This window comes from Anopheles funestus, chromosome 3RL (assembly GCF_943734845.2).
Source record: "Anopheles funestus chromosome 3RL, idAnoFuneDA-416_04, whole genome shotgun sequence".
Lineage (NCBI taxonomy): Eukaryota > Metazoa > Arthropoda > Insecta > Diptera > Culicidae > Anopheles > Anopheles funestus.
In genome coordinates this window covers 42,670,726-42,693,567 of record NC_064599.1, presented here as the reverse complement: position 1 = coordinate 42,693,567, position 22,842 = coordinate 42,670,726, and the positions used below count along the sequence as shown (strand labels likewise).

General features: G+C 44.2%; 1 protein-coding gene across 6 annotated transcripts; it reads right to left on the bottom strand.

Moving 5' to 3' along the window:
- Nucleotides 1–183: 183 nt before the first annotated feature.
- Nucleotides 184–19,156, bottom strand: LOC125771860 (mucin-19). Of its 6 annotated transcripts, none has more exons than XM_049442949.1 (11): nucleotides 19,060–19,156; nucleotides 17,134–17,233; nucleotides 16,117–16,205; nucleotides 15,838–16,032; nucleotides 15,573–15,742; nucleotides 15,226–15,492; nucleotides 14,929–15,135; nucleotides 13,149–13,979; nucleotides 12,176–12,400; nucleotides 11,951–12,075; nucleotides 184–11,865 (listed from the first exon to the last, which is right to left on the bottom strand). In XM_049442949.1, the coding sequence occupies exons 2-11, from the start codon at nucleotides 17,159–17,161 to the stop codon at nucleotides 3,404–3,406; spliced, it is 10,599 nt and encodes a 3,532-aa protein (XP_049298906.1). In that variant the 5' UTR covers nucleotides 17,162–17,233; nucleotides 19,060–19,156; the 3' UTR covers nucleotides 184–3,403. The 6 variants fall into 6 exon arrangements, with proteins under 6 accessions (XP_049298906.1, XP_049298905.1, XP_049298908.1 ...); XM_049442948.1 differs by having other exon boundaries at nucleotides 19,024–19,134; XM_049442951.1 differs by having other exon boundaries at nucleotides 16,117–16,276; nucleotides 19,060–19,134.
- Between the last annotated feature and the right edge of the window lie 3,686 nt (nucleotides 19,157–22,842).

Genomic DNA, 22,842 nt, shown 5'->3' with positions numbered 1-22,842 from the left:
TCCTGCGCAGAGGATAAGTAAGGCGAGTTGGTAAAATTTATTTTAAGGTAAACTTTATGGTTCTGCGTATCTACGTATTATACACAAATTGAAAATATGATAATATAATAATAATATAATTTAAAATGGAGCAGTTTCTTTCGTATCAATCGCCGCTATTAGTTACCATCAGCAAGTGATGTATTGCATGTTTGCCTCTTTTAAATTCACTATGTTTTCTTTTATTTCTTGTGTTGTTTGTTTTCGTATGTTGTGTGTTTTACATTATTATTTTCCTTATTTTTTTCGTTTTTGTTGTTCTTGTTACTCTTTGCACTACTTTGTTGTTGTCACACTTTACAATCGATTTGCGTAAGATTATTATTAGAACGCAAGGGTTTTTTTCCCAAAAACGAAGAAACATATTTAACACATCGGGTACACGTATTCTGTGCCTTGTGGTTGATTTTTAATCTATACTCGTTTATGCTACTTTATGCTTGCCATATATAATATAGGTCGAATATGTATAAATTTCGCATTTTAAACTACATCAAAATAGAAAACTGTACCGAAATGGTTCAACAAAAGCTTTAGATTCAACCAAACAAGTATTTTTTTCTTTTGTCGGTTTTTGCTTCTCTAAATACAACGTTTGCTATAAAACGAAAAATCCTATACGTCTCTCCCCCCTATTCATCAGTTAACACGTTTCCACTTCTGCGTCTGCATTTACTATTGTGCCTATCACGCAGTACAACAGACAGCATTTTGTTTTGTTGTTTTGGATTAATTTGTCATAACACAGCGATGAAATGCACACAACAGGCACACACAGCATACACCTAACCCTACACACGACACGGTTATTCTACAAATGTACGTCTCGAAAAAACAGTTCCTTATGCCGTTTGCGTACAGGTTTTGCTATGTTTTGTGATCCTTCAATAACTTTATACTACAGCTGCTTTCAGATGCACTGTCAGCCGGCATTTTTTGCTGAAACAATGGTGTGTGAGTGCATTAATAGTTTTGTGTGCTCGTGTCGTATATGCGCCCAAAACACGTCTGCTGTGGTCGGTTTGTGGAGCGTTGAAGGGTATCGGTAAAACGCGTATTAACTAATCTACTCCGATGGCTAGCATATTACTAAAACGCATTTTCTTCGCAATCTGTTGTTAAATGATTTTTCACACCTAAACGTACCGATCTCTTACCGGCGACGCCGGATAGTTTATGTTTCGCAACGTTTCGTTTAATCAAACGACGCTTTTTACGCTACTAGTTCGACAAAGTGTTATGCTTCGTTACGCGTTTTGCGCTACAAATTAACAAGTTCTTTGCTTAGTCTACGCACCAGTACATACAACATGTATAGAAGGAACGGAAGATTTTACAATTAATTTTCCTTTCTAGCAAAGAAAAAAGTTGTTGGTCGTATGAAAAGGAACTGGTGAGGTTTAAGTTTATTTACAAAGCAAAAATTCATGATTAAATACAACTAAACATTCGCAAATTTGCAATACCAGTTCAATGTTTAATGTGTCCCTGTGAGTTGTTGATAACATTTGGAGAGAAAAAAATTATTATACTGCCTTGCTGCATTTAAAAATGTCTATTTACATCAGCCCTTTTCCGTTGGCCTTACTATCAGATGAATAATGGTTTAACCGAACGAGAGCCAGAAAGAGAGAAAGAAAGAGAGAACAGTGATCGGTTTCCTTTTTTCAGGATCATTACTATATGTATAGGTTTCATTGTTTTACTTTTTATTCGCTTTAAGGATTATACAACTGTTTTGCATCATTTGTTGATTGATCAAACTAACTGTACCCAACCAGCATACAAAAGCACATTTTCTTTTTGCATGTGATGAGCAGAAGCACAGCGAACTAAACCGTACACAACAAACAATTCGAATCCAGATACAAACTGTTAGCATCTATGTGACGCTCGTGTATAAATAGATCTCTTAGACAAATTTTGATTATAATGCAACATCTAAAGTACTCTCTCTATCCTTTTCTCTTGGTTTTTTTTGTGTGTTTTTTAGCTTTTTTGTTAAATTAATTCCCTATTCGTTAGTTTGTATGCTTTCTGGTTCACGCTCTGGTTGCACGATTTTGCTGGAAATTATGTCCCAAATAAGGCGCAAAGAGTTGGGAACCTAAACTTTTCTTGTTATCTCACTAGTAACAGTATGGTTTACCTTTTGTTTAGCATAATGATATACGTTTACTGTTTAAACATGTTTTACGTTTTATTGAGTGATTTTGTTCAAAGTGTGTATTTCATTCGCAATTCGTGTGTTTGTGGGAATGTGTCACCTTATTGATCTGCAAAAAGAAGGTTCGCCCTGATAGAAAATCGAAATATAATAAAACCAAAGGGAAGGTTTTATTCGTTTACAGCTCTGTTTAATTATTTTCTTCCTGAAACCATTGCTTGGTCAATGTTAGCATAAGATATATGACTATACGCATAGTTTACAGCGTATAGAGCAGTGCAAATGGAAAATTCATTGTACGTAAACGGATGAAATATAAACTGTGGCAGAGGAATATCATAAATAACACTCAACTTTACAAATGATGAATGGATCGCAAACAATTAGTCATTTTAACAATTGCTAAGCCGCTCCCTTTTTCTTCCCACAATAAACCGCTATTACTTATTACTGGATTATTGTCGTTTAAGACAAGAAACAGAGAAGACACTTTGAATAATGTGAATTTATAAGCAATGAAGATTATACGCACAATCTATTAGTTTTTGAGGTGATTGAACTTATAGCCTTTTACATGGAATAACAAACAAAAAATACTCGCATCATACGGCACCCACTAATTGTCCTCTAAGAATCGGACAACTATTACCTCCTTCGCATATCTGGCACAAACAACTAACCCTTCCAGGGTTTAACATCCTGGAACAGGAACGGAGCTTAAATAATGAATTTACACTCTTTCTACAATTTTTCACAAACAGCACATTAGTAAAGTCAAACTATTTAAAAAAAGAAATCCCTTATAGAGACTATATATCGGTCAGTGCAGCTGGTGTATGGTGCAGTACAGCCTCCTAAACGTTGAGTATAGTATAGTGGTACCTTTCTTTGCAATATGAAGAAAGTTCCGCTTTTCTTAGTTTCAAATTATTCGCCAACTTACAGCAACTTTAACGTAAGACGTGAATGTGAAAATCAAGAGCTTTGCAAATGTATAACCTCTGCGAATTCGGGCTGTAGCATAATTGCTCTACAATTCCGTGTTATGGGTTTTTTGTCGTTCTTAGAACGAAGGAAAACGCTTTGTGATGTGATGTACGTTGCAGGGGATGTAACGTCGCGTTCCTGAAACAACTTCACCTCTGTTGCCTACTGCTGTCCATCCGATAAGTTCGCACCGATCGGTGGTTGCGGATGTTATAGGAATGGCGATCGGTTCATGCTGTTCATCGCGTCGTATGGTTTGTGCATGCCGATCGCAGGATGGTGATAGCCGGGCTGGCCGTACGCAACGGATGGTGTTGTACCAGGCGGTGCACCAAGCAGCCCTTGGTTAATCATCATCTGAGCCCGAAGCTCTTCCTGTCGCAGGTACTGTTGATGGAGTGGATCAAACTGGTTCATGAACTGATACGGGCGCGTACCATGATGCGAAGCCAGGAACTGATGGTACGGGGATGCAGCGGTCGGTGGCGGTGGACCATGCACGGCAGCAGCAGAAGCCGCTGCAACTGCGGCGGCGGCAGCCACTGAACCCGGTGCCGCCGGCTGCGCGCCGATTGGATTGCCAAGCTTGTCCGCTTCCGTACCGGTACCGCCGGAACCCGCTGCTGCCGTTCCACGATGGCTTGGCGGCAGGTAGTATGGGTTCTGGGGGTTGCGATACGAATCTTCCAGGTACGTACTAGCGGAGGTATCCCCGTACAGGCTGCCCGGGGGCAAACCGAGACCGGTTGGACCAGGACCAAAGTTAAACGCACTGCCAGGAACTATGTTGGTCGTTTTCAGAGATATCGCGGACGTTTCTGCGCCGCTGCTCGACGGATTTCCAACTGTACCGGGAGCAGCAGTCGACGAACCCATTCCGGTCGAGCCACCACCGCCAGAAGAGGAAGGGTTCGGCGGTTTCAGTCCAGGGTACGGTGGGAATCCTTGATGAGCACCGAGCGTTTGTTGCTGGTGTGCGGCATGCATTGCATGTTGATGTAGCGATTGCTGTTGTTGCTGCTGATGCTGAGCCATTAGTTCCTGATTTTGATCTTTCTTTTTTCTTGTTCGCTTTGGTTTCGCTGGAGCCGGCGCCGGTTCACTAACGGATGCACCGCTGCCCGTCGTTGGCGGTACATTGGCATTGTGAGACAGCTTTTGCGACTGGATGTTGCCCGCACTCATCATATCGTTGCGCTGGTGGTGTTGCTGCGGATGATGATAGTTTGGTGATGGCACGTAGGACGCAGCATTAGACTGTTCGCGGTTTGAATTGTACGCCGCGGCCATCGTAGTGGCCGCCATGGTGTTGTTAAACATCTGTTGCAACGCAGCAGCCGACGACGTTGTGGCTGCCGACGATGACACAGGGGACGGTTGGGGCAGATTTTTGCTAAACATGTGGGCAGCCGGTGGCATACCTTTGTCGTAGAATCCGCCACCAGCGCTGCCGGAGGTGGTACCACCTGCACCCGGACCACCGACTAGTAGACGATCGTCCGGATTGTAGAGCGATGATAGTGAGCTGAGGTTGCGTATTGCTGGATCCATCAGTGATGCGGAGGTAGCCGATGTTGTAGATGCACCGTACGGCTTGTAACCTCCACCGGTGCTACTGAGATCCGCCGTATTACTTGCTTGCGATGTAGAACCAGCCACAGTAGCTCCACCATGCTGTTGTTGTTGGTGCTGCTGCAAATGTTGCGGACTGCGCTGATCATACCTTGGAAGATGTGGTTGATCTGCCGTTGGGTGTTGATTTCCTGCGCTAGACTTTCCTACAGCCGATTGCTGCTGTTGCATGTTGTACCCGGATGTCGCAGAAGACCCGCTTGATGTTGTTCCACCTCCGCTCATATCGTGTGCCTTGTTTATGTTGGCCGCTTGTTGCATTGAGCGATGATCATAGCCGCTGGGAGCGTTGTTGGCCGTACTGCTCGCGTTACCGACGGAAGTTGGCTGATGTACCCCCGGAGCGCCAAATCCACGAGGGAAACCCATCGCCGCAGTGCGATTAAACATATCGAACGCCTTTGATTTGCTGAGGGATATATCCATCGGATTCCCGTATCCCATACCACCCATATGGTGATCGAATGTTTGATGCTGCTGCTGCTGTTGCAAGTGTTTGTTGTCTTTCGTACCGTCACTTTTCTCCTTACCAAGACCGCCGGCCATACCACCTGAGGATTCCATGTTCATCGGTACGTCCTGCGAAGGTTTGGTGCTATTGGTTTCTGGTTCGCTATAGCCTAGATTTATCATTTCAGGTACTTTTGAAGAGTTGGTGATAGAGGCCGTGCTAGGGCTGTTCTTGTTGCTGATCCCGCTTAAACTAGGATGTTGTTGTTGTTGATGATGCGCAGCCGTATGTTGCTGTTGCTGATGGTGCAGATGTTGTGGATGATGTTGCGCATGATGATGATCGATGTTGGACGTCGTTGTTGTTCCCGATCCTGCTGCTACTGAGGTCGTCGAAGCTGACGCAGAATTAAGATCATATGGTCGCCCGTAAGTGGAAGTGTATGGATTGTTGTTGGACCCCATCAACAGGTTGCCGAGATGACTTTGTTGTTGCTGCTGTGCCGTTGCCAAATGATGTCCGTGGGCCTGCTGATGATTTTGTTGGTGTTGCTGGTGATGTTCTTGCTGGTGTTGCTGCTGATGTTGTAGTTGATGCTGTTGTTGGTGTTGTTGTTGATGTTGCTGGTGTTGTGAATGGGCGGGTGATGGATGCGTGTGTACATTGCTCAGGTGCCCTTGCTGCGATGGTGGCATATGTGCCGGCGCTGGAGGCAACGATGATGCCATACTTCCCGCCCCTCCGGCCGTATCACCCGGATGGTTCAAGTACGGATTGTATTGATTATGGTGCGCACCCCAGGGCGACTGGTGCGAATTTAGTTGCATCGGTGCGGATGGGATGGTTGTTCCCGGTGTGCTTGATGATTGATTATTACCCCCGCTGCCAGTGCCATTTCCTCCAGTCAAGTTTTGTGCCTGGCTTACGCCAGTCGGCGGTGTCGATTGTGTTTGAGAGTGGACCGGAGATTCTGGTGGAAGGATCACACCAGCCGCAGCTGCAGCCTGCTGGGGTGTTATAATTGGTGGTGCCAGCTTGATTGCATTACTGTTGTTAGTGTTGCTGCTGTTGCCGCTGCTCACCGCCGACGCTGCCGGAGGTTTAGGTGACATCGGTTGAAAAGGCGATAGTTGGCCACCCTGGGAAGAGTATGGTGAGTTGGGATCCTGCTGCGAATAGGGCGAACTTTGGTTTGATTGTGAAAACGGTGAGTTGGGGCTTTGGTGTAACGGTGTATTTGGTTTGGACTGCAGTTTAGGTTGACCGGTAGATCCCACCGTACTCGCAGCGGATGGAGACGTTGAGGCGGAAGGACCCTGATTGTTGTGATAAGGCGACTGTCCCTGGTTGGGATTATACGGCGAGTGACCACTGACACCTGCAGCAGTGGTTTGACTCGTGGCCGGACTGTGTGGAACGGCTGCTGCATTGTACGGTGACAGTGGACCACCCGAAGACGCCGGCGAAGCAAGCGATGGTGGCTGGTGTCCGTACGGGGAGGAAGAAGCCGCCGTTTGCTGCTGATAGCAGGAAGGCGAGTTCGGTTGCTGCTGGTACGGTGATGAGGCCGGGTTATGATATGGAGAGTTGGGATTTGTACTGGGACTCATAGAAGAGTTGTAGTCCGATTCCTGCGAAGCTGGCTGTTTGTACTGATCGTAGAAATCGACCGGTGATTTAAGCTCCTTTCCATAACCTTTAAAACTATCCGTTACACCACCGGATGACGGATTATTCTGGTTAACGGCTGAACCCGTGGAACCGATTGCAGACGTTGAAGCGCCGTACGATGAGTAGTTGCCGTATACTGCGGTATTGCCACCAATGTTATTGTTCGTACCAGCCGTACTAGCGGAAGCGTTAGCTGTGTTGGAGGTATACAAATGTTGTGAGTACTGCGGATACGGCGACGGTAAATCCCGCGGACTGCAACTCTTCTCCGGGCTGCTTTTCTGCGTGGTGTCCTGATAGAAACCAACCTTTATCGCACCGTTCAGTGGATGATAGGGACTCTTCTGCGTTTCATCCAGCTTCGGCGACGTCATGATTGGAGATGCACCGATCGGACTTGGGTATGGTGCGGGATACGCTCCGAGTCGCTCATCGATGCCAATGCGCGGACTGTCCGGATCTTGGCTGTATGACGATCGTTCACTCACCGTGCTCCCTGTACTGGCCTTTCTTTGCCGAGGCACGGTTGGAAGTGTCGGATAACTAGGACTTTCGAGACTACCGGGAACAGTGGGAAGGCTTCCAATGCCGGACGAGGATTCGTTCGAGGACGATTGCGTGGAGGTATTCTCGTTGATCTTGCCTTTCTCGTTCACCGGCGAACCTTTACTGGGCTCTTCTGTGTCATCGGATTTTTTCGGCTTTTTGGGAGCACCAAATGCCTTAATCCAAGCGTTAAGGTTAGGCGTTGCAGATGGTTTATCCTTACTTTTGTTACACTGTGGATCCTTAGCATTTGTTTCGTCTTTGCCCGATTTTACGTCCTCCTGCGAGAACAATTTCTCCACAACTGACGACGTAGTGCTTTTTGCTTCCGCTGCAACAAGATCACTGCTAGTTTCTGATTTCTCTCCCGCTACCGTTCCGCTGGAGGAGGGTTCATCCTTCTTTGATACAGATGCTCCTTCCCGTACACTTATTGGTGAACCTCCTCCTACATTGACCAGTGCGGTGGCCTTCAACGAGCTCATCAAGGGCTTTGCTGTTCCACTACCAATAGCAGCAACCGGATCATCCTCGTCGCCTCCATCATCTTTCGATCCCAGTGATCGTCGGTCCGGATCGTTCTCGTCATCGGCAAAGTTGTGCTGTTGCACGATACCAAACCCTTCCGTATTTAGCACTGTACCGAGACTAAGCTTCGGTTTCGATTCGTCCGTTTTCACGATCAACGAATTCTTCACCTCCTTCACCTTGTTGAGTGGATTGCTACCGGCACCACTGCTGCCACCTGGCCCGCCATTACCACCGAGCGGGAACAATTCATCCGGTTTGTTGAGATTCTGAATCGTTCCTATCAGGTTGCCCTTCGTTTTACCCGGCTGTAATCGATCTATGGTCGTGCGGTGGTGATGCAAATCACGTTTGCGCCCACCTACCCCAAGTCCAAGGGATAGCTTTTCCTTTAAAGATTTTCGCTTTGGTTCTTTGGGTTCCTTTTTCTGCGAGTGCGGTGGTATGATCGGCGGTGGGCCCAAAATAGTGTGGCTTGTGGAGCCCGCAGCTTTGCCACTAGCCGCAGATGAACCAGCCCCACTGGATCCACCGTTGTTACTGTTGGTAGAATCTTTCAATGCGGTGGCGGTAGCGGGGTTGGCATCAGCTCCTACGGTTCCAGCTTCACTCTTATTAGCGCCATCTTTCGGTTGTGGAGGCAACTTCGTACTCGGTTGTTTGCCAGCGGTCGAGGAAGTGGTTTGTGAATCTTTTGCATTGGCTGCTGCTCGAGGTGAAAATGCCTTTGGTGGGGCTGCCATCGTCGCCAGCCCGGGACTGGCACCTCGTAACGGACCGGCAGAAGCATCGTTTGCCGCGGGCAGCTGAGATAGAGGAATCGGTTTGCGAAAATCGGCCGGCTCGATCTTCACTGGTACCGTGTCGAAATCGTCCATTATATATCGCGATGGGGAATTGCTAGCGGAACTGTACTCGGGAAAACGTGGCGTATTTTCCAGCCACTTGTTTATGTCTTTCAGTGTTTGTTCTGTTTCTAACTCCAATTCCTCCATGTTGGCGCCTGCTGCACCAGCACCGCTTGCTGCCGAAGTTGGAGCCGTTTTCGAGTGCTTACTTGAAGACGGTGGCATAATTTTGGCGTTCGATTTTGGATGTTTTTGAGATGTCGTACCGATTTGTCCGGTCGATCCCACAGCTACGGTTGGTTTCTTTCCCGTTTTGGATGCATTGCCAGCAGCATTAGAGGATTTGGTATGGTTTTTATCCGCTTTTGAGTCCGCCGCTACGCTGTCATCTACGAAATCGTATTCGTTGCTTCGGTCGACTGTTTTACCGCTGTCAGCTGATGAACCCGGGCGTGTATGTTTTTTGTCACTCGGTTTGGCCCAAACTGTCGACGACTCGCTACTGTTACCCGTTGCTTTATCTCGATTTTTCTTGCCTTTTGATAGGGCACCTCCCGCAGCTTTGGCTGATTTGCTCTCGCTGGAAGCTTTTTCATCTTCTTCATCATGTTGTTGTTGCTGTTTCTTCTGCTGTTGTTTGCTACCGCCGGACGATGAGGCACTTGCACTGAGAACGGTACTTTCTTCTGCATCGCGTTGTTGCTTTTGACCGCGGTTGCTGCTGCCCTTAGACGATTTGCCTTTCTTCCCAGAAGAGCCAGCCGTAGCTGTGGCGTCCTTACCTTTAGCTTTCGCCTGTTTGGCTAATGCCTTAGCCTCTGCTGCTGCTGCAGCCGCTGCCGCTGCTCTGTTGCGCCGTTCTTTGATGAGATCAAATTTATCCTTTATGTCAGGTGTGATTGACCGATTGGCTGAAAGTGATTCATCGGTTTGCTTGTGCGATGACGAGCCACGTTCATGTTCAGCATCATCATCCTCTTCCTCACTATCTCGGATCGAGCGATCGTCAGAGTAGTATGATCTAGCTGGGCTTGGAGACCTTGACACTGATCGCTGTGCTGAGTGGTAACGCGAATCCTTCGATTGCTTTACGGGTTTTGAGGCACTTTTTTCCACTTCTCCGAACTCTTCCGTTTTCTGATCATAATCTATCCCGTCTTCGTCCTCGCCGATACTCGACATTGTTTCCCGATCTTCACCAATCGTGTGATCGTTGTTGGAAGCTTTGGACTTTTTCTTACCTTTACCGATTTTATCGCGCTTGTGAGATTTTTTGTCCAGCTTTTTCTCCTTACCCTTTACCTTGCTTTTGCTACCACTCTTTTTAGCGCGGTGATGCTCATTAGCACTAGATTTTCCGACACTTTTCTTGCTCGTTTTGTTCTTCTTACTTTTTGCCTTTTCCGATGGTTTGTCCGTTGCCGATTCGTCGATGCTGTTATCGTGTGCCTTCACGCGTGTATCTTCGATATCCTCAAAATCGCTCATGTCGGTCACATCGATGCGATCGCCATTGGTGTGTAGCTGTATCGAATCTCTGCGATCATCTGACATTTCCTCATACTCAGACTCCTCCTCCAGGTCGGTCACCGGTTTCCGTTTTCCACTTCCCGCCTTCTTTTGTCGCCCTTTTCCGCCCTTCCCCGATGAAAGGGTGCCCGATTTTTTTGTCTTCTTATCCAATTTCGCCACCGCAATTGCTGAACCCCCCTTCATGGTGCTCGCTTTCTTGTGCGGCTTTTGATGAGCGTCACTGCTTTCGGTGCCGTTTTTCTCCTTCCCTTTTTTGGACCCAGTTTTGCCTGGCACCGAATTATGATCGCCGGTATCGGAAGATAGATCACGTGCAGTTTCCCTTTTCTTTGGACTTAATGATCGAATGGGTGACTGTTTCGTGGGCGATGAAACATCCTGCGATGGACTGGGCGAACGGGACATCGATCGGCCCCGACTTGGGGAAAACGTTTCACATTTTACGTCCTTCGCTTTTGCTGCTTTTGACGGTTTGTTGATTTTCTTTTCTTCCTTCTTCACTTTAGCACTGTTTTTCTTTTTCTCTTTCTCCTGCAACGCCTTGATAGCAGCCTTCTTCTTGCTCTCATACACTGGAAAGTCCTCTTCTTCCTTCACATCTTCAACCATCTTACTGTCCCCCTTCGTAATCATATCTACTTCTCCCAGCAATTTTCTCGATGGTTCCGCATGTTCCATCACTTGATCCTTCTTGTAACGTTTCCGTTCAGGTTCACTGCACTCTTGTTCTGCTTCACTTTTCACATCCACATTTTCCTCATCCTCCGGTACGTCTATATCACTGTAATCATCTTGTTCTGTTTTTTGTTTCTTGTTTTTTACTTTATCAGTTTTCTCTTTCTCCTTTCGCTTGCGTTTTACAGTTTTGTTCACTCGCGATGCGTTTTTATCCTTTTCCGGCGGTTCCGGATCGGGATCCGGTTCCGAGTCCACTTCTGGTTGTTTATTGGTTTTATGTTTTTTAGATCCAGCTCCGACCGTTGCCGGATGCCTCTTTTCAACTGACACATTTTTTCCACCTTTCTTGTCTGCCACAGCCGTACCACTTTTCACTGATTTTGTTTTACATTCTTTGCCCGCTTTGTCATTCCCCCGGCATGATGCATCAACACTATCTTTGGAGTTTGCATTGGAGCTGGTGTTAGACTTTGCACTTAAACTATTATTGCCATTGCCGCCAGAACTAGCACTTTTCTTTGATTTCTCTTTTCCGTAGTCTCCTGCTTTGCCCGCTTCCTTCGCAGACTTGCCCTGCTGCCTTTCGCTCTTACCGTTCACCGCGTCGGAGGAGATTGGTTTGCTGCTTTCCTTTGAGGATATTTTTTCTTTAAACGCAGCATTCGCTCGGCTAACATCTGGATACTCGTGACTCATAAGTTCTTCGTCTGATGAGTTTTCGTCGAAATATTTCTTCCTGGCACGTTCAAATGCAATCTGCAAATTGTTTACCATTTCCGTATACTCTGTAACGGGTGGACGACAAAAGTGTTAATTTAACGTCTGATTTACAGATAGAACAAATTTTAAACCGTAAAAAAGTAATCTTACCATTTGCCTGCCCATTGTACAGCCGACAATTGTTGACGATCAACTTAAAATCGTTTTGGAAATCGCTGAACATCATGTATTCTCCATTGTCTAGCTTTTCTTCCATCTTTTGCAAATCCATAGGCCTGTAATGTTAAGGATAGAGATAGCATTAGATAAATGTACCCATTTTCAATTCTTATTGTCTCCAGCAGTATCCACCCGGGCGCAAACCTGATCCCTTACCTTCGTATGATCGAGTAATACTTCGGTGCAATGTCCTCATCGACCGGATCCATGAATGGCCAGGCATCGTCGTGATTCTTGATGCTTTCAAGCACCTTGTGCATACCGATCTGCAGCACTTCATCGGTTTCGGTAAAGCTAAGAGATGATGATACGAAAATTGAGGAAGCGGAACAGCTTGTTTTGGTGAAACTAGTGTTGGCGTAGGTAGCAGCGGTTGTTATACTGTTGGGTTTTTGATTTCCCACCCAATTCCCGGTGGTGGATGCAGCCGTGTTACGTTTTGTTTTAGGATATTTACAGAATGATCGGTGAGTGAGTGATGATACCGTGGATTGTCCCACATACACCAGCCGAGTTTGTCGTGCAGAGTTGTTTTGATGGTAGTATTGCAGTATGGTACGGAATAAGGAAATCCAGGTATAGCGGGAACACAATCAATGTACATATAAACACACACACACACACAGACAGAGCAAGGTACCGAAAGTGGTTCACGGATGCGCAGTAGTTGCGTGAAGTAAGATTATGTACAACAAGTGCAGTATGATGATGATATACGGGTGAGTTGTGTCATGGTTACAAGAGGAAAGAGAAAAGGAAACAATCGATACTATTACATTAGGGTTTGTATGCATTTTTCATGATTACATTCACTGCTTTAATGCGTTTACTGCATATAGGACTAATTTCACCACGCCTATTGCGGGATATCTATCTCAACTTATTTTTTATTGAATATTTTGCAAACAATATCACTAAATGAAAAAAAGGATCCGACACATAATTATTAAAATAAAGTTGAAAATTAAAATTACTTGTTTAATATCGGTTATTTTACAAAATTTTGTTACCCAACTATCAACACTATAAGGGATTAATTTTTATCGTGCAAAAACCAAAACATGTCCGAAAATCTGATGCCTCAATGCGAATCTGAAGCGAAATTCCGTACTGATCACACAATACTTACACATTAGTAGATTTGCCTTTCTTTTTCCTGCCCTGGTTTGTACCCGGCGCAGTATCATTTCCCTTGCCACTGTTGCTGGCTGTGCCTTTAGCAGCTGCATCGCCGAATGGTAATATGACGGGACCAGTAACGGAGGATAAAGAATTGTTCGTCTGACGACCAGGTAGCTTGGTTGCTGTCGGCGCCATGTTGTGATTGGAGCGTAGTAATTTCTCAACTTCAGCACTAACTAATCGGACGGGACGATCTTTCCGTTCTGCTTTCGTTTGCTGCTGACACAATGGTTTGATGATGGAGGATACTTCCGACGATTCCACCAGTTGCTGTTTGTTGTTCGTATCTGTGTTGCCACTATTGATGTTGTTTTCCGCTTCGATATCGCTGAAGCTATGGACACTTTCACTATCCTCTCGCCGGCTTACAATGTAGTACGAATCGTGATAGATCGTTGGTTTGCTATCGTACTGGCTTTCGCTGTCTTCCGATCGACCGTAGCTACTATTGCAACCAAAATTACTCTGATCACGAGAATCAACCGAGCTTGATCGTGATGATGATGCGGACGATACGCTACGGATAGGGCTGGTACCCTTTGGTATGTTGCTACCGCCGTAATGGTCCAGCAATTCTTGCTGCTCCAACAGTGAACCTACTGATGGAGAAGTAGAACCTCTCAAATTAGTGGTGCTGCGATAAAGGTATGGGCTATTTGCTTTGCTACGGAATGCGTTTTCTTTTGGCTGAAAAATAAAATCACGCGTGAGAAGGGATGCCTCGTCTGGGGAGCTATCGTATGGCGAAACTATACTTGTGACGGAATTGGATCGAGATCTGTGGATAAAAGGCGACAACAAAAATAATTCTGTCAATATGAATGTTTATCAAGAACAACTTAAGAATTGTGTTAAAAGTTTCATTAGCTTCCCTATTAACAGTGCACGTCTGTCTGAATGTTATTAGCGGTTTGCAGAATATTGTAAAATGGTAGTAAACGTTATGAATCTTTTAAAGATGCAATTGTTCCGAAAGTTATGTTAGCACAGTTTGTTCATGCCGGGGGTCAATGTTAATTTAGCAGAACGGTTGTCGTGAATCTAGTAAAAAAATATAGTAAGGACCTTTTACGTGTTAATAAGTTGGAAATAATGAAACTTTCAATGGTTAACCAGGAAAACAAAAAAAAAAGATAAAGGGAAAAAACATGCATACATACATTACAAGCAAGGAAAGCCCGCGCAAGAGGAAGCACAACAAAACTAAAGCATCGACACATCTATTCTTCAATCACAAACATGGTTCACTTCTCACGTCCCGCACAGTGCGGCTTTTTTAGATTCACCCTGCGAGTTGTCGATCGATGATTTTGGTGGTCGGGAATTTTAGAATCTTTTCAAGCAGTTTAGACGTTCGTGATGCCGATTTTTGCATTCGTTTTGCTTCTGTACGGAAATCATTCCGCTAACATCGACAACGTTATGTAGCCTGTCTGCCTGCATCACACATAGAGGTTCGAAACAACAAAAAGCCTACGGTCCTCACTGTGTAGGAACTGTGTTTGTGTGTGCTATCTATCTAGGAGAGAGTACCACGTCGAATAGGTGAGACACAATTTTGGACATTGAATTTTGTTCGTCTTTGAGTAGTTTTGTTGTGTTTTTGGGAGGTCTGTTTCAAAAGGGGGCTGGTTCAGTCTCCGCCAATTTTATCAGTAACGATTGCCGTCTAGTGGGGAAGGGATTTGTCCTTCTAAAGAAGAAAGTTAGAATGTTTCGCTTCTAACCGTCGTTCGGCTCGTTTCGCACGTGCTTCTGACAGCGATTGGGCTCTTTCCGGCACCGGTGGAAGTGTCTGTTGCTGTACCACTTCCGGAAGGGGCGACCTTTCCCGTTTGATCTCTTGTTGTTGTTTTTGGAGCTGCTCTTGCAGACGCAGGATTTTTCCTTCTTGATAAAGTTTTATCCGTGTCGATCTAGGCCGTTCAAAAAGCCTGCAAAAGGAATACAAAACCACACACAACCATTCGTCAGGGAATAATCTTAAGATGCAATATTCATCGTTCGGGGTTGATTTACTTTACCTATTGCGACGTTCTCTTTCTTTATCGCGAAATAATTTCGGAATGTAAGGTAGAAAATTTTCCACCAACAGATCGTGCAGATTGCGCTCCTTTGCGTTGCTGGAATTGTCGAGCTTGTTGGCTAAATTTCTCCAATCTTCTTCGGTGAAGCAAATCACCTGCCAGACAGATGATTTGGCCGATTTTGATTTACCACCGCTCACGTAATCTTCTCGATACAAACGTGTGCCAAAAAAGTGCCAGTACGAAGATCCGTTACGATCGTAGCTACACAATTACGGGTGAGGTATTCATTAGTGATGGCTAACTGGTTATCGAAAAAGACCCAACAAAGCTATTACACTTACCCTATTGGTTCCAGACGCAAACTATCTGCTTCGTAGTTCGCAAACGTAATATTGACGTCTTCGGAATCTAGGCGAAAATCGCACAGATATTTCAATATCAGGATCTTGGTTCGTAGCGGCAACTTTTCAAAGTCCGTATCGGTATTGAAGGGATTATCCACATTATTTTCCTATAGCAATTACAATTGTTTATCGATTATTACACGGCATTTGTTTTCGCTAAACGTGCGTACTCCTCTTGCCGAGGACGTAATGTCACACGTACCTGACATTTTTGACGAAACAGACGTCTCAGGAACATCTGATAGTTACTTGGGCTGATGTGTGCACCTATCTGTGCAAGCGCGTCACAGCCCTTCAACAGTGCAACGATCAGTTCCGGCAACAGGCGTGCGGTATATACTTTCAGATCTACTTCACCCTCGGTATCGGCATCGGTAAGAAGGGCCTCTTCAAGATCCTATTGTGGGGAAAGGAAAAAAAGAAAATGGTTATTTCAACACGAACAAAAGCCCATAACCGCGCTCTGTGATGCTATGCTTACCTCAATATCAAACTTAGGCAGCTGGAAGGTGGTACTAAACAGCGAACAAAAGTGCGCAATGCAGGGCACCTCCCACCATGATTGAATATCTATAAAATTCATGAATGATAAGAATTTTGGGAAGCTTCCGTTAGCGTCCGGCGAATGATTCTTGTTTGGACTTGGGGATATATTTTCCATTAGTTGACGACGGAAGGGTTGGAGATAAGGTGCATAGAGTGGAACCGGTAGTTGATGACGATTGCCGAGAACGTTTCGTAAGTCAAACGTAACATAAAAGATCGAAAATGATAAAAAATTAATAGCTATAATACGAGTGATTTATAACAAAACAAAAAAAAACAACCTAAATACGGACATAATCAAACAAAACTACGAAGAAACATATCGCACTACATTTAATAAATTGTAACGAAACAACTCGATCGCAAGACGATCGTAATGGAACGCTATAGAACTTAGCTAATTTTTTTTTTATTTCAATAAGGACGGCCAGGCCGTATGACTAACTTAGCTATAATTATACTAAATAAAAAATTACGAGAATTGATTATTATTCTAATGTCACAGGTTTATCCAATTGCCTCAATAATATTTTGCACGTAAAAAGTTTGCAAAGCTGGGGTGTAAGTTTACACAAGAAAGGAAGGATCAAATGCGCGCCTTTAGGCAAATAATACCAGTGTCAAAAAATGACTCGCCCACCGATTGCAAACCACGAAGAAACATAATGAAGGATAGCATAATTATGTGCGTTTTGTTTTGCCTACGGTGAGGAGAGTAACAGCTCACGGAAAAACCTGCTTTTGGCGCTCAATGCCAAGGGCAAGAGGGATTCCATTCGATTGGATGAATCGCGTAGAGAAGCGAAAGGTGTACACATATACTCGTTAGTTGGTGCATAAGGAGGACAGTTGAATGTTAGACTATTGACTACATGGCTCGATTAGGAAGGAAGGAATACATTAAGGGGTGCAGCAAGAAGAGCTTCCCAGTTTGCTCGTCGCAAAAACTTACCAATTAAGCCGATGAAAGTGGTAAACATGCCCTTCGACTCTGAAGCACGGCCAGGTTTCCGATCCGGTCCGGGAAGACCAATACTTGTTTTTGCCGTGTCCTGGAGGATTGGTCGCGTGTTTGCAGAGAGTGTATTGCCCGAACGGTTTTGTTTTTGCATACAGAAAAACGGGAAGAAAGAAGGAACGCTCAAATCAAATTATGAACTTTCACGAATTCTCGTACAACGTTCCGCCACGTATTCACACAGAAGAAAGAGGACGCCCTATCATCACTCGTGGTATGTTTTGCCACCAAATTTGCTGCCCAATAATGCCGTTGATCTGTCCCGCTTGTTGTTAGTGAGCGTGTGTAAACGAGTTCGGCGTGATTGTCCTGTCTACGACACTGGACAAATGCAATTGGTGGCATGGGATCCTAATGCAAGCAAGCAGCAAGCTCGACTGGCTTGCGATAAGGATAACTAACAAACAGAACAAAGAGCACAGTGTGGAGCATGCAGGAACGGCAGTGGTTTACAGGCACAGGAGAAAGATTTGTTTCCTCGGTCGGCAAGCCTCAAAAACGTTCTTCCATCGTTCGATTCCGGAAGTGCTTTTCGTTGTGTGCTTCCGGTGAAACGGTAGCACTATTCGTAGCGGTATTGCTCGAGGCAAAGTACCGCCGAACCTGCCCACACTTTGTTCTGCACGAACCACGGCGGTTTGTTATTTTTTCTTTACGGTGTGTTTTTTAAACTATTTATGATTGGTTTTCTCCGATACTTGCACACCGCACGAACGCACACACAAACGCACAGCCACGGTTATGCGTTGCACGCTCCTCTCACTGTACGCCAGCATAGTTTCACACCATCAAGCCGCCACCGCCGCCGCCGCCGTCGTCACCACCAGCTATACGCTGAGCGCGTACATAATCGCGCACGGCCCAAACAACATAACACACAGCGAAACAGTGGCCAGCACACACAGAGCATTGTATTTCGCTCATTTGCTCGTCGTTTGGGCGCCTTCTCCACACTTCTGCTCACACTCTCTCTCTTTCTCTTTCGTTCTCTCGCTCTTTCACTGCTGCGCTCTCGCTCTCATTCCTGCTCTTGGTTGGCTGCGTTGGTGTACGTATGCATCCCTTTCGGTACCGAGTAGCGGAAACTCCACACGGGGGCAAAAAATAAACTACGACGTTCGGTACCGTCGTAAAGCTGTGAGCGTTTTGAAAGATCCGCTATTTAGCTTTTTTTTTGTTCTCCTCACTGCATGCTTCTTCCACGAGCTCACATAACTTCGGTACAGGTTAAGCTACGTGTGGCCACTTCACAGCCCCACCAGCCAGCAGACCAGCGGCGGAAAAAGCATCTTTGGTGCTGCAAAACGGATGCACATCCCGCAACATCCGGAACGAACGGGAAGAGGATCGATAACTTGCCACTTCGAAAGAGGAATGCCTAACGTTTTCCGGCAGAGCTCCTAGTAACTAGATATTTGCTTTCTCGTTGGATCTTATTGCAACCGTCCTACCTACTATACCTCTAGACTGTGTCCGGAATACGGAATGGGTTGCGATGTCGCGGAAAAATTCCTGCGCTCGCGTTGGCAATCGCGGAGCCGCCTCCTATCCCCACGAAACACTACACTCACATCACAACAGAAGGCAGCGCGAAACACAACGAAGATGGGTCCAAAGAGAGGGGAAGGGAAAGAAAGCAATCACGGACGCGCAGAGCCTGAGCAGAAACAGAGAGTTTGAAAAGGCAAAAAAAAAGTCACGAATCTTTGCCAGCTTTCTTCGGTGCAGTTTTAGATACGGGCAAACAACTAGCCACGGTAGCGACAATGGCGTATGCGAAATTCTCCTCCCAATGCAACTGCAATCGATTGTTTCGATACGCACCCAGAACGGACACAAATATACGCAGTGATAACGCACCTTCCGTCGCGACCAGCTTGAGTAAAAAAATGCTCTTTTCAGTGACGATGAAAAATGGTTGCCTCTTTGGTGTTGTAGCGGAGCGGACGTTCTAGTTGGTTCCGAGTACAGGGATTCGTTTCGATCCGCTCTGAATGTCAAACAGGACGCAACGAAATTTATTTGAAATTTGCGTATTTTCAACAACGATAATTTCGTTTCATTTACAGTGTATAAAAAAAAAGTTACAGTTGAAGTTCTTAAAAACTTTTGTTGCATTTGATAAACGCATCCAAAAATATATTGATTTTTTTGAAGTCAATTCAAGAACACAGTGTGAGTTCAATGTATTCCGTTGGATGTCGTCGCCCACCACTAGGTTGCAAACACAGCGATGCACAAGCTGGTTTGGTAGTGTGCGTAAACTGTTGTGTTATATTGCACATCAGTGTGGGTGCAGTTTAAAAATTGATCTGTCAAAACAAATTTGGCGCTAAATCAATTGTGATAAAATTCGGCAGTTATACACACGCAGTTACGATTAGTTCTTAAGTGTTGTATCATATATTAAGAAATGTTTGTTCATAAACATTTATAAACCAAAAATTTTGACCACAAGCTACAACAAAAGCAAAGTTTTTAGCCAGTACATCAAAATTTGGATTGAAGGGGTATGAATGTCAAGTTTTCAAACGAATCATACAGGCGTGATGTTTGAAAATTGAACGAAAGTGGCAGTTTGTTGAGGACTAATTTCTGCAGGTTATATGATCATGTGAAATTTTCGTTTAACGTTAACGTTTATTTTATTTTATGTAGAAATGCATTTTCTATCTAATATGTCGTAATCTGTGTTATTCCTTTGTATTACCCAAGTTCAAATGAAGATGTCGGGAAAGACTTCATATACTTCAATTCAAATTCTGAGAACAGTACCAATATTGGTCTCCAGTTGTTTTATGAACAGAAGTACAAAAGATTTAAAGATATAACAAAAGACCGCGCAAACGACAAGTAATTGTATATGTACTGTATAGGACCGTAGTACTTGTGATAACGATGTTTAATTTAATTAATTTAGTTTTTTTTGGGGTAGATAAAGGTTATTTGAATTATATGACTTAACGTTTTAAGTCGTCCAAATCAGCAAGGCATTTTCTTTTCCATACCTAGCGTCAGGTAAACTTAATAACTACCTACACATCTCTTAGTTCGATTTCATAAACTATGACAATATTAGTTGATCACCTTAGAAATTCAAAAAAACCCATGATCTCTAGTCAATGTTGGTTTACCATTTGTAAAAGTAATGTGTATCTTTACAGCCGATTTGAATAACAAATGCGCACTTATGGAAGAACCCGGAGCTACAACTGTAGCTATAATGCATTCAAGAGTAACATTTACAAGCAATGAGTTTACAGTCTTTCTAATAGAGCTTTAAATTATGCAAGCAAATATGTATGTTTGTTGCAGGTGGTAGTATAGTTGGTAAATGAGTCAGTTTTTGTTTCCTAGTTATCAAAGTTATCAAGAAATTTTTTACCATGTTTGGAATTATAGAACGATGAAAATAATTTATTTCTTTGTGGTAGGTTCTTTGAACAAAATGTTGCAAATTCATTTGTCGCATTTGTAATTTATAGATAGCGCCTAAATTTATGTAATAAAATTGCAAATTTTAAATACAGACGTAGAGAAGCAAATGTACATTCAACTCCCTCATAACGGAAAACCTTTTCAACGAGTTATTCGCATAACGGGCCAATCTTAATATAACAAAAATTGCCCCTTTTAATGAGCTAAATTTCGTATAAAAAAATGATTCCGTTGTTTCTGCTGCTCGGTGCCGAAGTTGAAATATTAAAGAAACTTTTTTCCCGTATGGAATGTGCAGAAGCTGTCATAAGAGCATAAAAGCTTATTTTCTTAAGATTTATCTTTTATCATGTTAAACGCCCTTTGCATGTTCAGTTCATAGGGGGAACTGGTTATTCTCGAACAACGAGTTTTACATATAATAACTGACATGCTGAAAAGGATTAAGCTCCTTATGAGAAAGTTGACTGTATTATGTTTGTTTGTTACATTGTTTTTTTGTTACAACTCAAGAAGCTTAGGATAGACTAAAAAGTGTTCGCGATGTTACCGTAGTGTTACCAATAAAAGAACTAAAAATTAGCATTCCTTTTTTCCTAAAAAAATTTGCTCAAAAAATCTAAAATGTAGGAACCGTTGACGCCGATATTAGATATGGTTTGTAGATAATAAAATCAACGTCCGGTTACATTGTACTACCTTCAACTTCCATCACCCATCCTGTTGATCTGTCGCATAACAGATCAGATTGTTTGTAGTGGCAAAAGTTTCGTTATTTTCTACTGTCTGCAGCAGACCGCACTGTGCCCATGCCATGCAGCACTGTGAACCCTTCGTCACGTCAGCAACAGCAGTGAAGTGATATTGTAGCAGATAAAACAACAATCCTCGAAGCACTTGTCGGAAATTGGACTCGTTTCGCTTTTCCGATAGTTTTCCGAAAACTGTTTACGAGAGCATCTTCTCGTGCATCACAGTGCCATCCGGTATACCGGGGTCCGGAAACAAATAGTAGCAAACAAATAATAAACTTAGAGTTTACGGCTTCCGCTTGATCGCGATTATTTTAAGCTATGTGGTTTTTTTTCTGGGAGGGGGATTTTAGCTACTGCAATGCACATGTGTTTGCGTGTGACACCGGGGTATGATTGGATTGGAATGGGCACCCGTGGCGAAAATGCAGAGCGGCGAAGGTCCACTAGCGGGACCAACATTCCAGAATGGCAAAAGCATCCGGCCATCGAACACTCGCTGAACACTCGAGAATGAATATCTTACAATCAATTCTAGCCACTGCGTGTGTTGACCAGAATGGCAAAGCGTGAGGTTTTTGTAGCCCGATATCGGGAGCAGCAAAGCGTCGAAATAAACATTGAGCGTATCCTAAAAGTGGGCGAAGCAACACACTTTCCGATTCCGATTGGCGGTAGATTCGCTTTTGCACTGGACCCCGGACCTGCACGTGACGATTATTTACGCTTGTTTTTGTTTCCCCCCTCGATGGTGGATTATTTAACTTTCTATTTTTATTTTTAACAGCTGCATGGGAAATGCGAAGAAAGAAGAAAAAAAACACACACAAACGAAATATACTACACACCGATGCTAAACTCGGCACCGGTGGACACATTCCGAAACATTCCATTGCAGCACGTCGGTTGCAAAACGTCGAAGCATGTGTACGAGCGAGTTCGTGCCTGTGGGTTCATGGTTGCTTCCGGTGCAACTGGGGATGAAGTGGATGTTTGCAATATGCATCGTCGTTATTTATGGGCAAAACCGACGTTGCCATCCGTAGCCGAAACCGAATCATTCGAAAGTGCATTTCGCAATGGGCTTTTCGACCGAGAGCTTTTCGGTTAGGTTCTGGTTTTAGACGCCATACTCTTAGTGCTAGTGGGTTGAGGGGAAGCACTATTTTGGCTCAAACGAGATCGTAAGGTATTCGGGTTGATTCTCGCATTCCTATTTGGGAGGTTTTAGTTTTATGGATATGTTGCTCCTAAGAGCAACAACGACCAGTAGAAAGTTTGTTCCGTTTTAAAATGGTAAAAGGGTAATTCGAGTGCAATACTAAAATTCATTTCAATATTGTTATACTACGCTGCATCACAATTGATGAGATAAATAGTTATTAAAAAAAATAAAATTGAGCAGTGCTTGTGCTTTTTATTCATCACGGAGCATTGCAAGTTTTGTCTTAAA

Coding starts and splice junctions, on each gene's coding strand:
- LOC125771860 (XM_049442946.1), bottom strand. CDS start 17,293: ATGCAAAAACAAAACCGTTCGGGCAATACACTCTCTGCAAACACGCGA. Junction 15,136..15,225: donor GAAAGAGAACGTCGCAATAG/GTAAAGTAAATC, acceptor TTCCTTTTGCAG/GCTTTTTGAACGGCCTAGAT. Junction 11,866..11,950: donor GTACAATGGGCAGGCAAATG/GTAAGATTACTT, acceptor CACCCGTTACAG/AGTATACGGAAATGGTAAAC.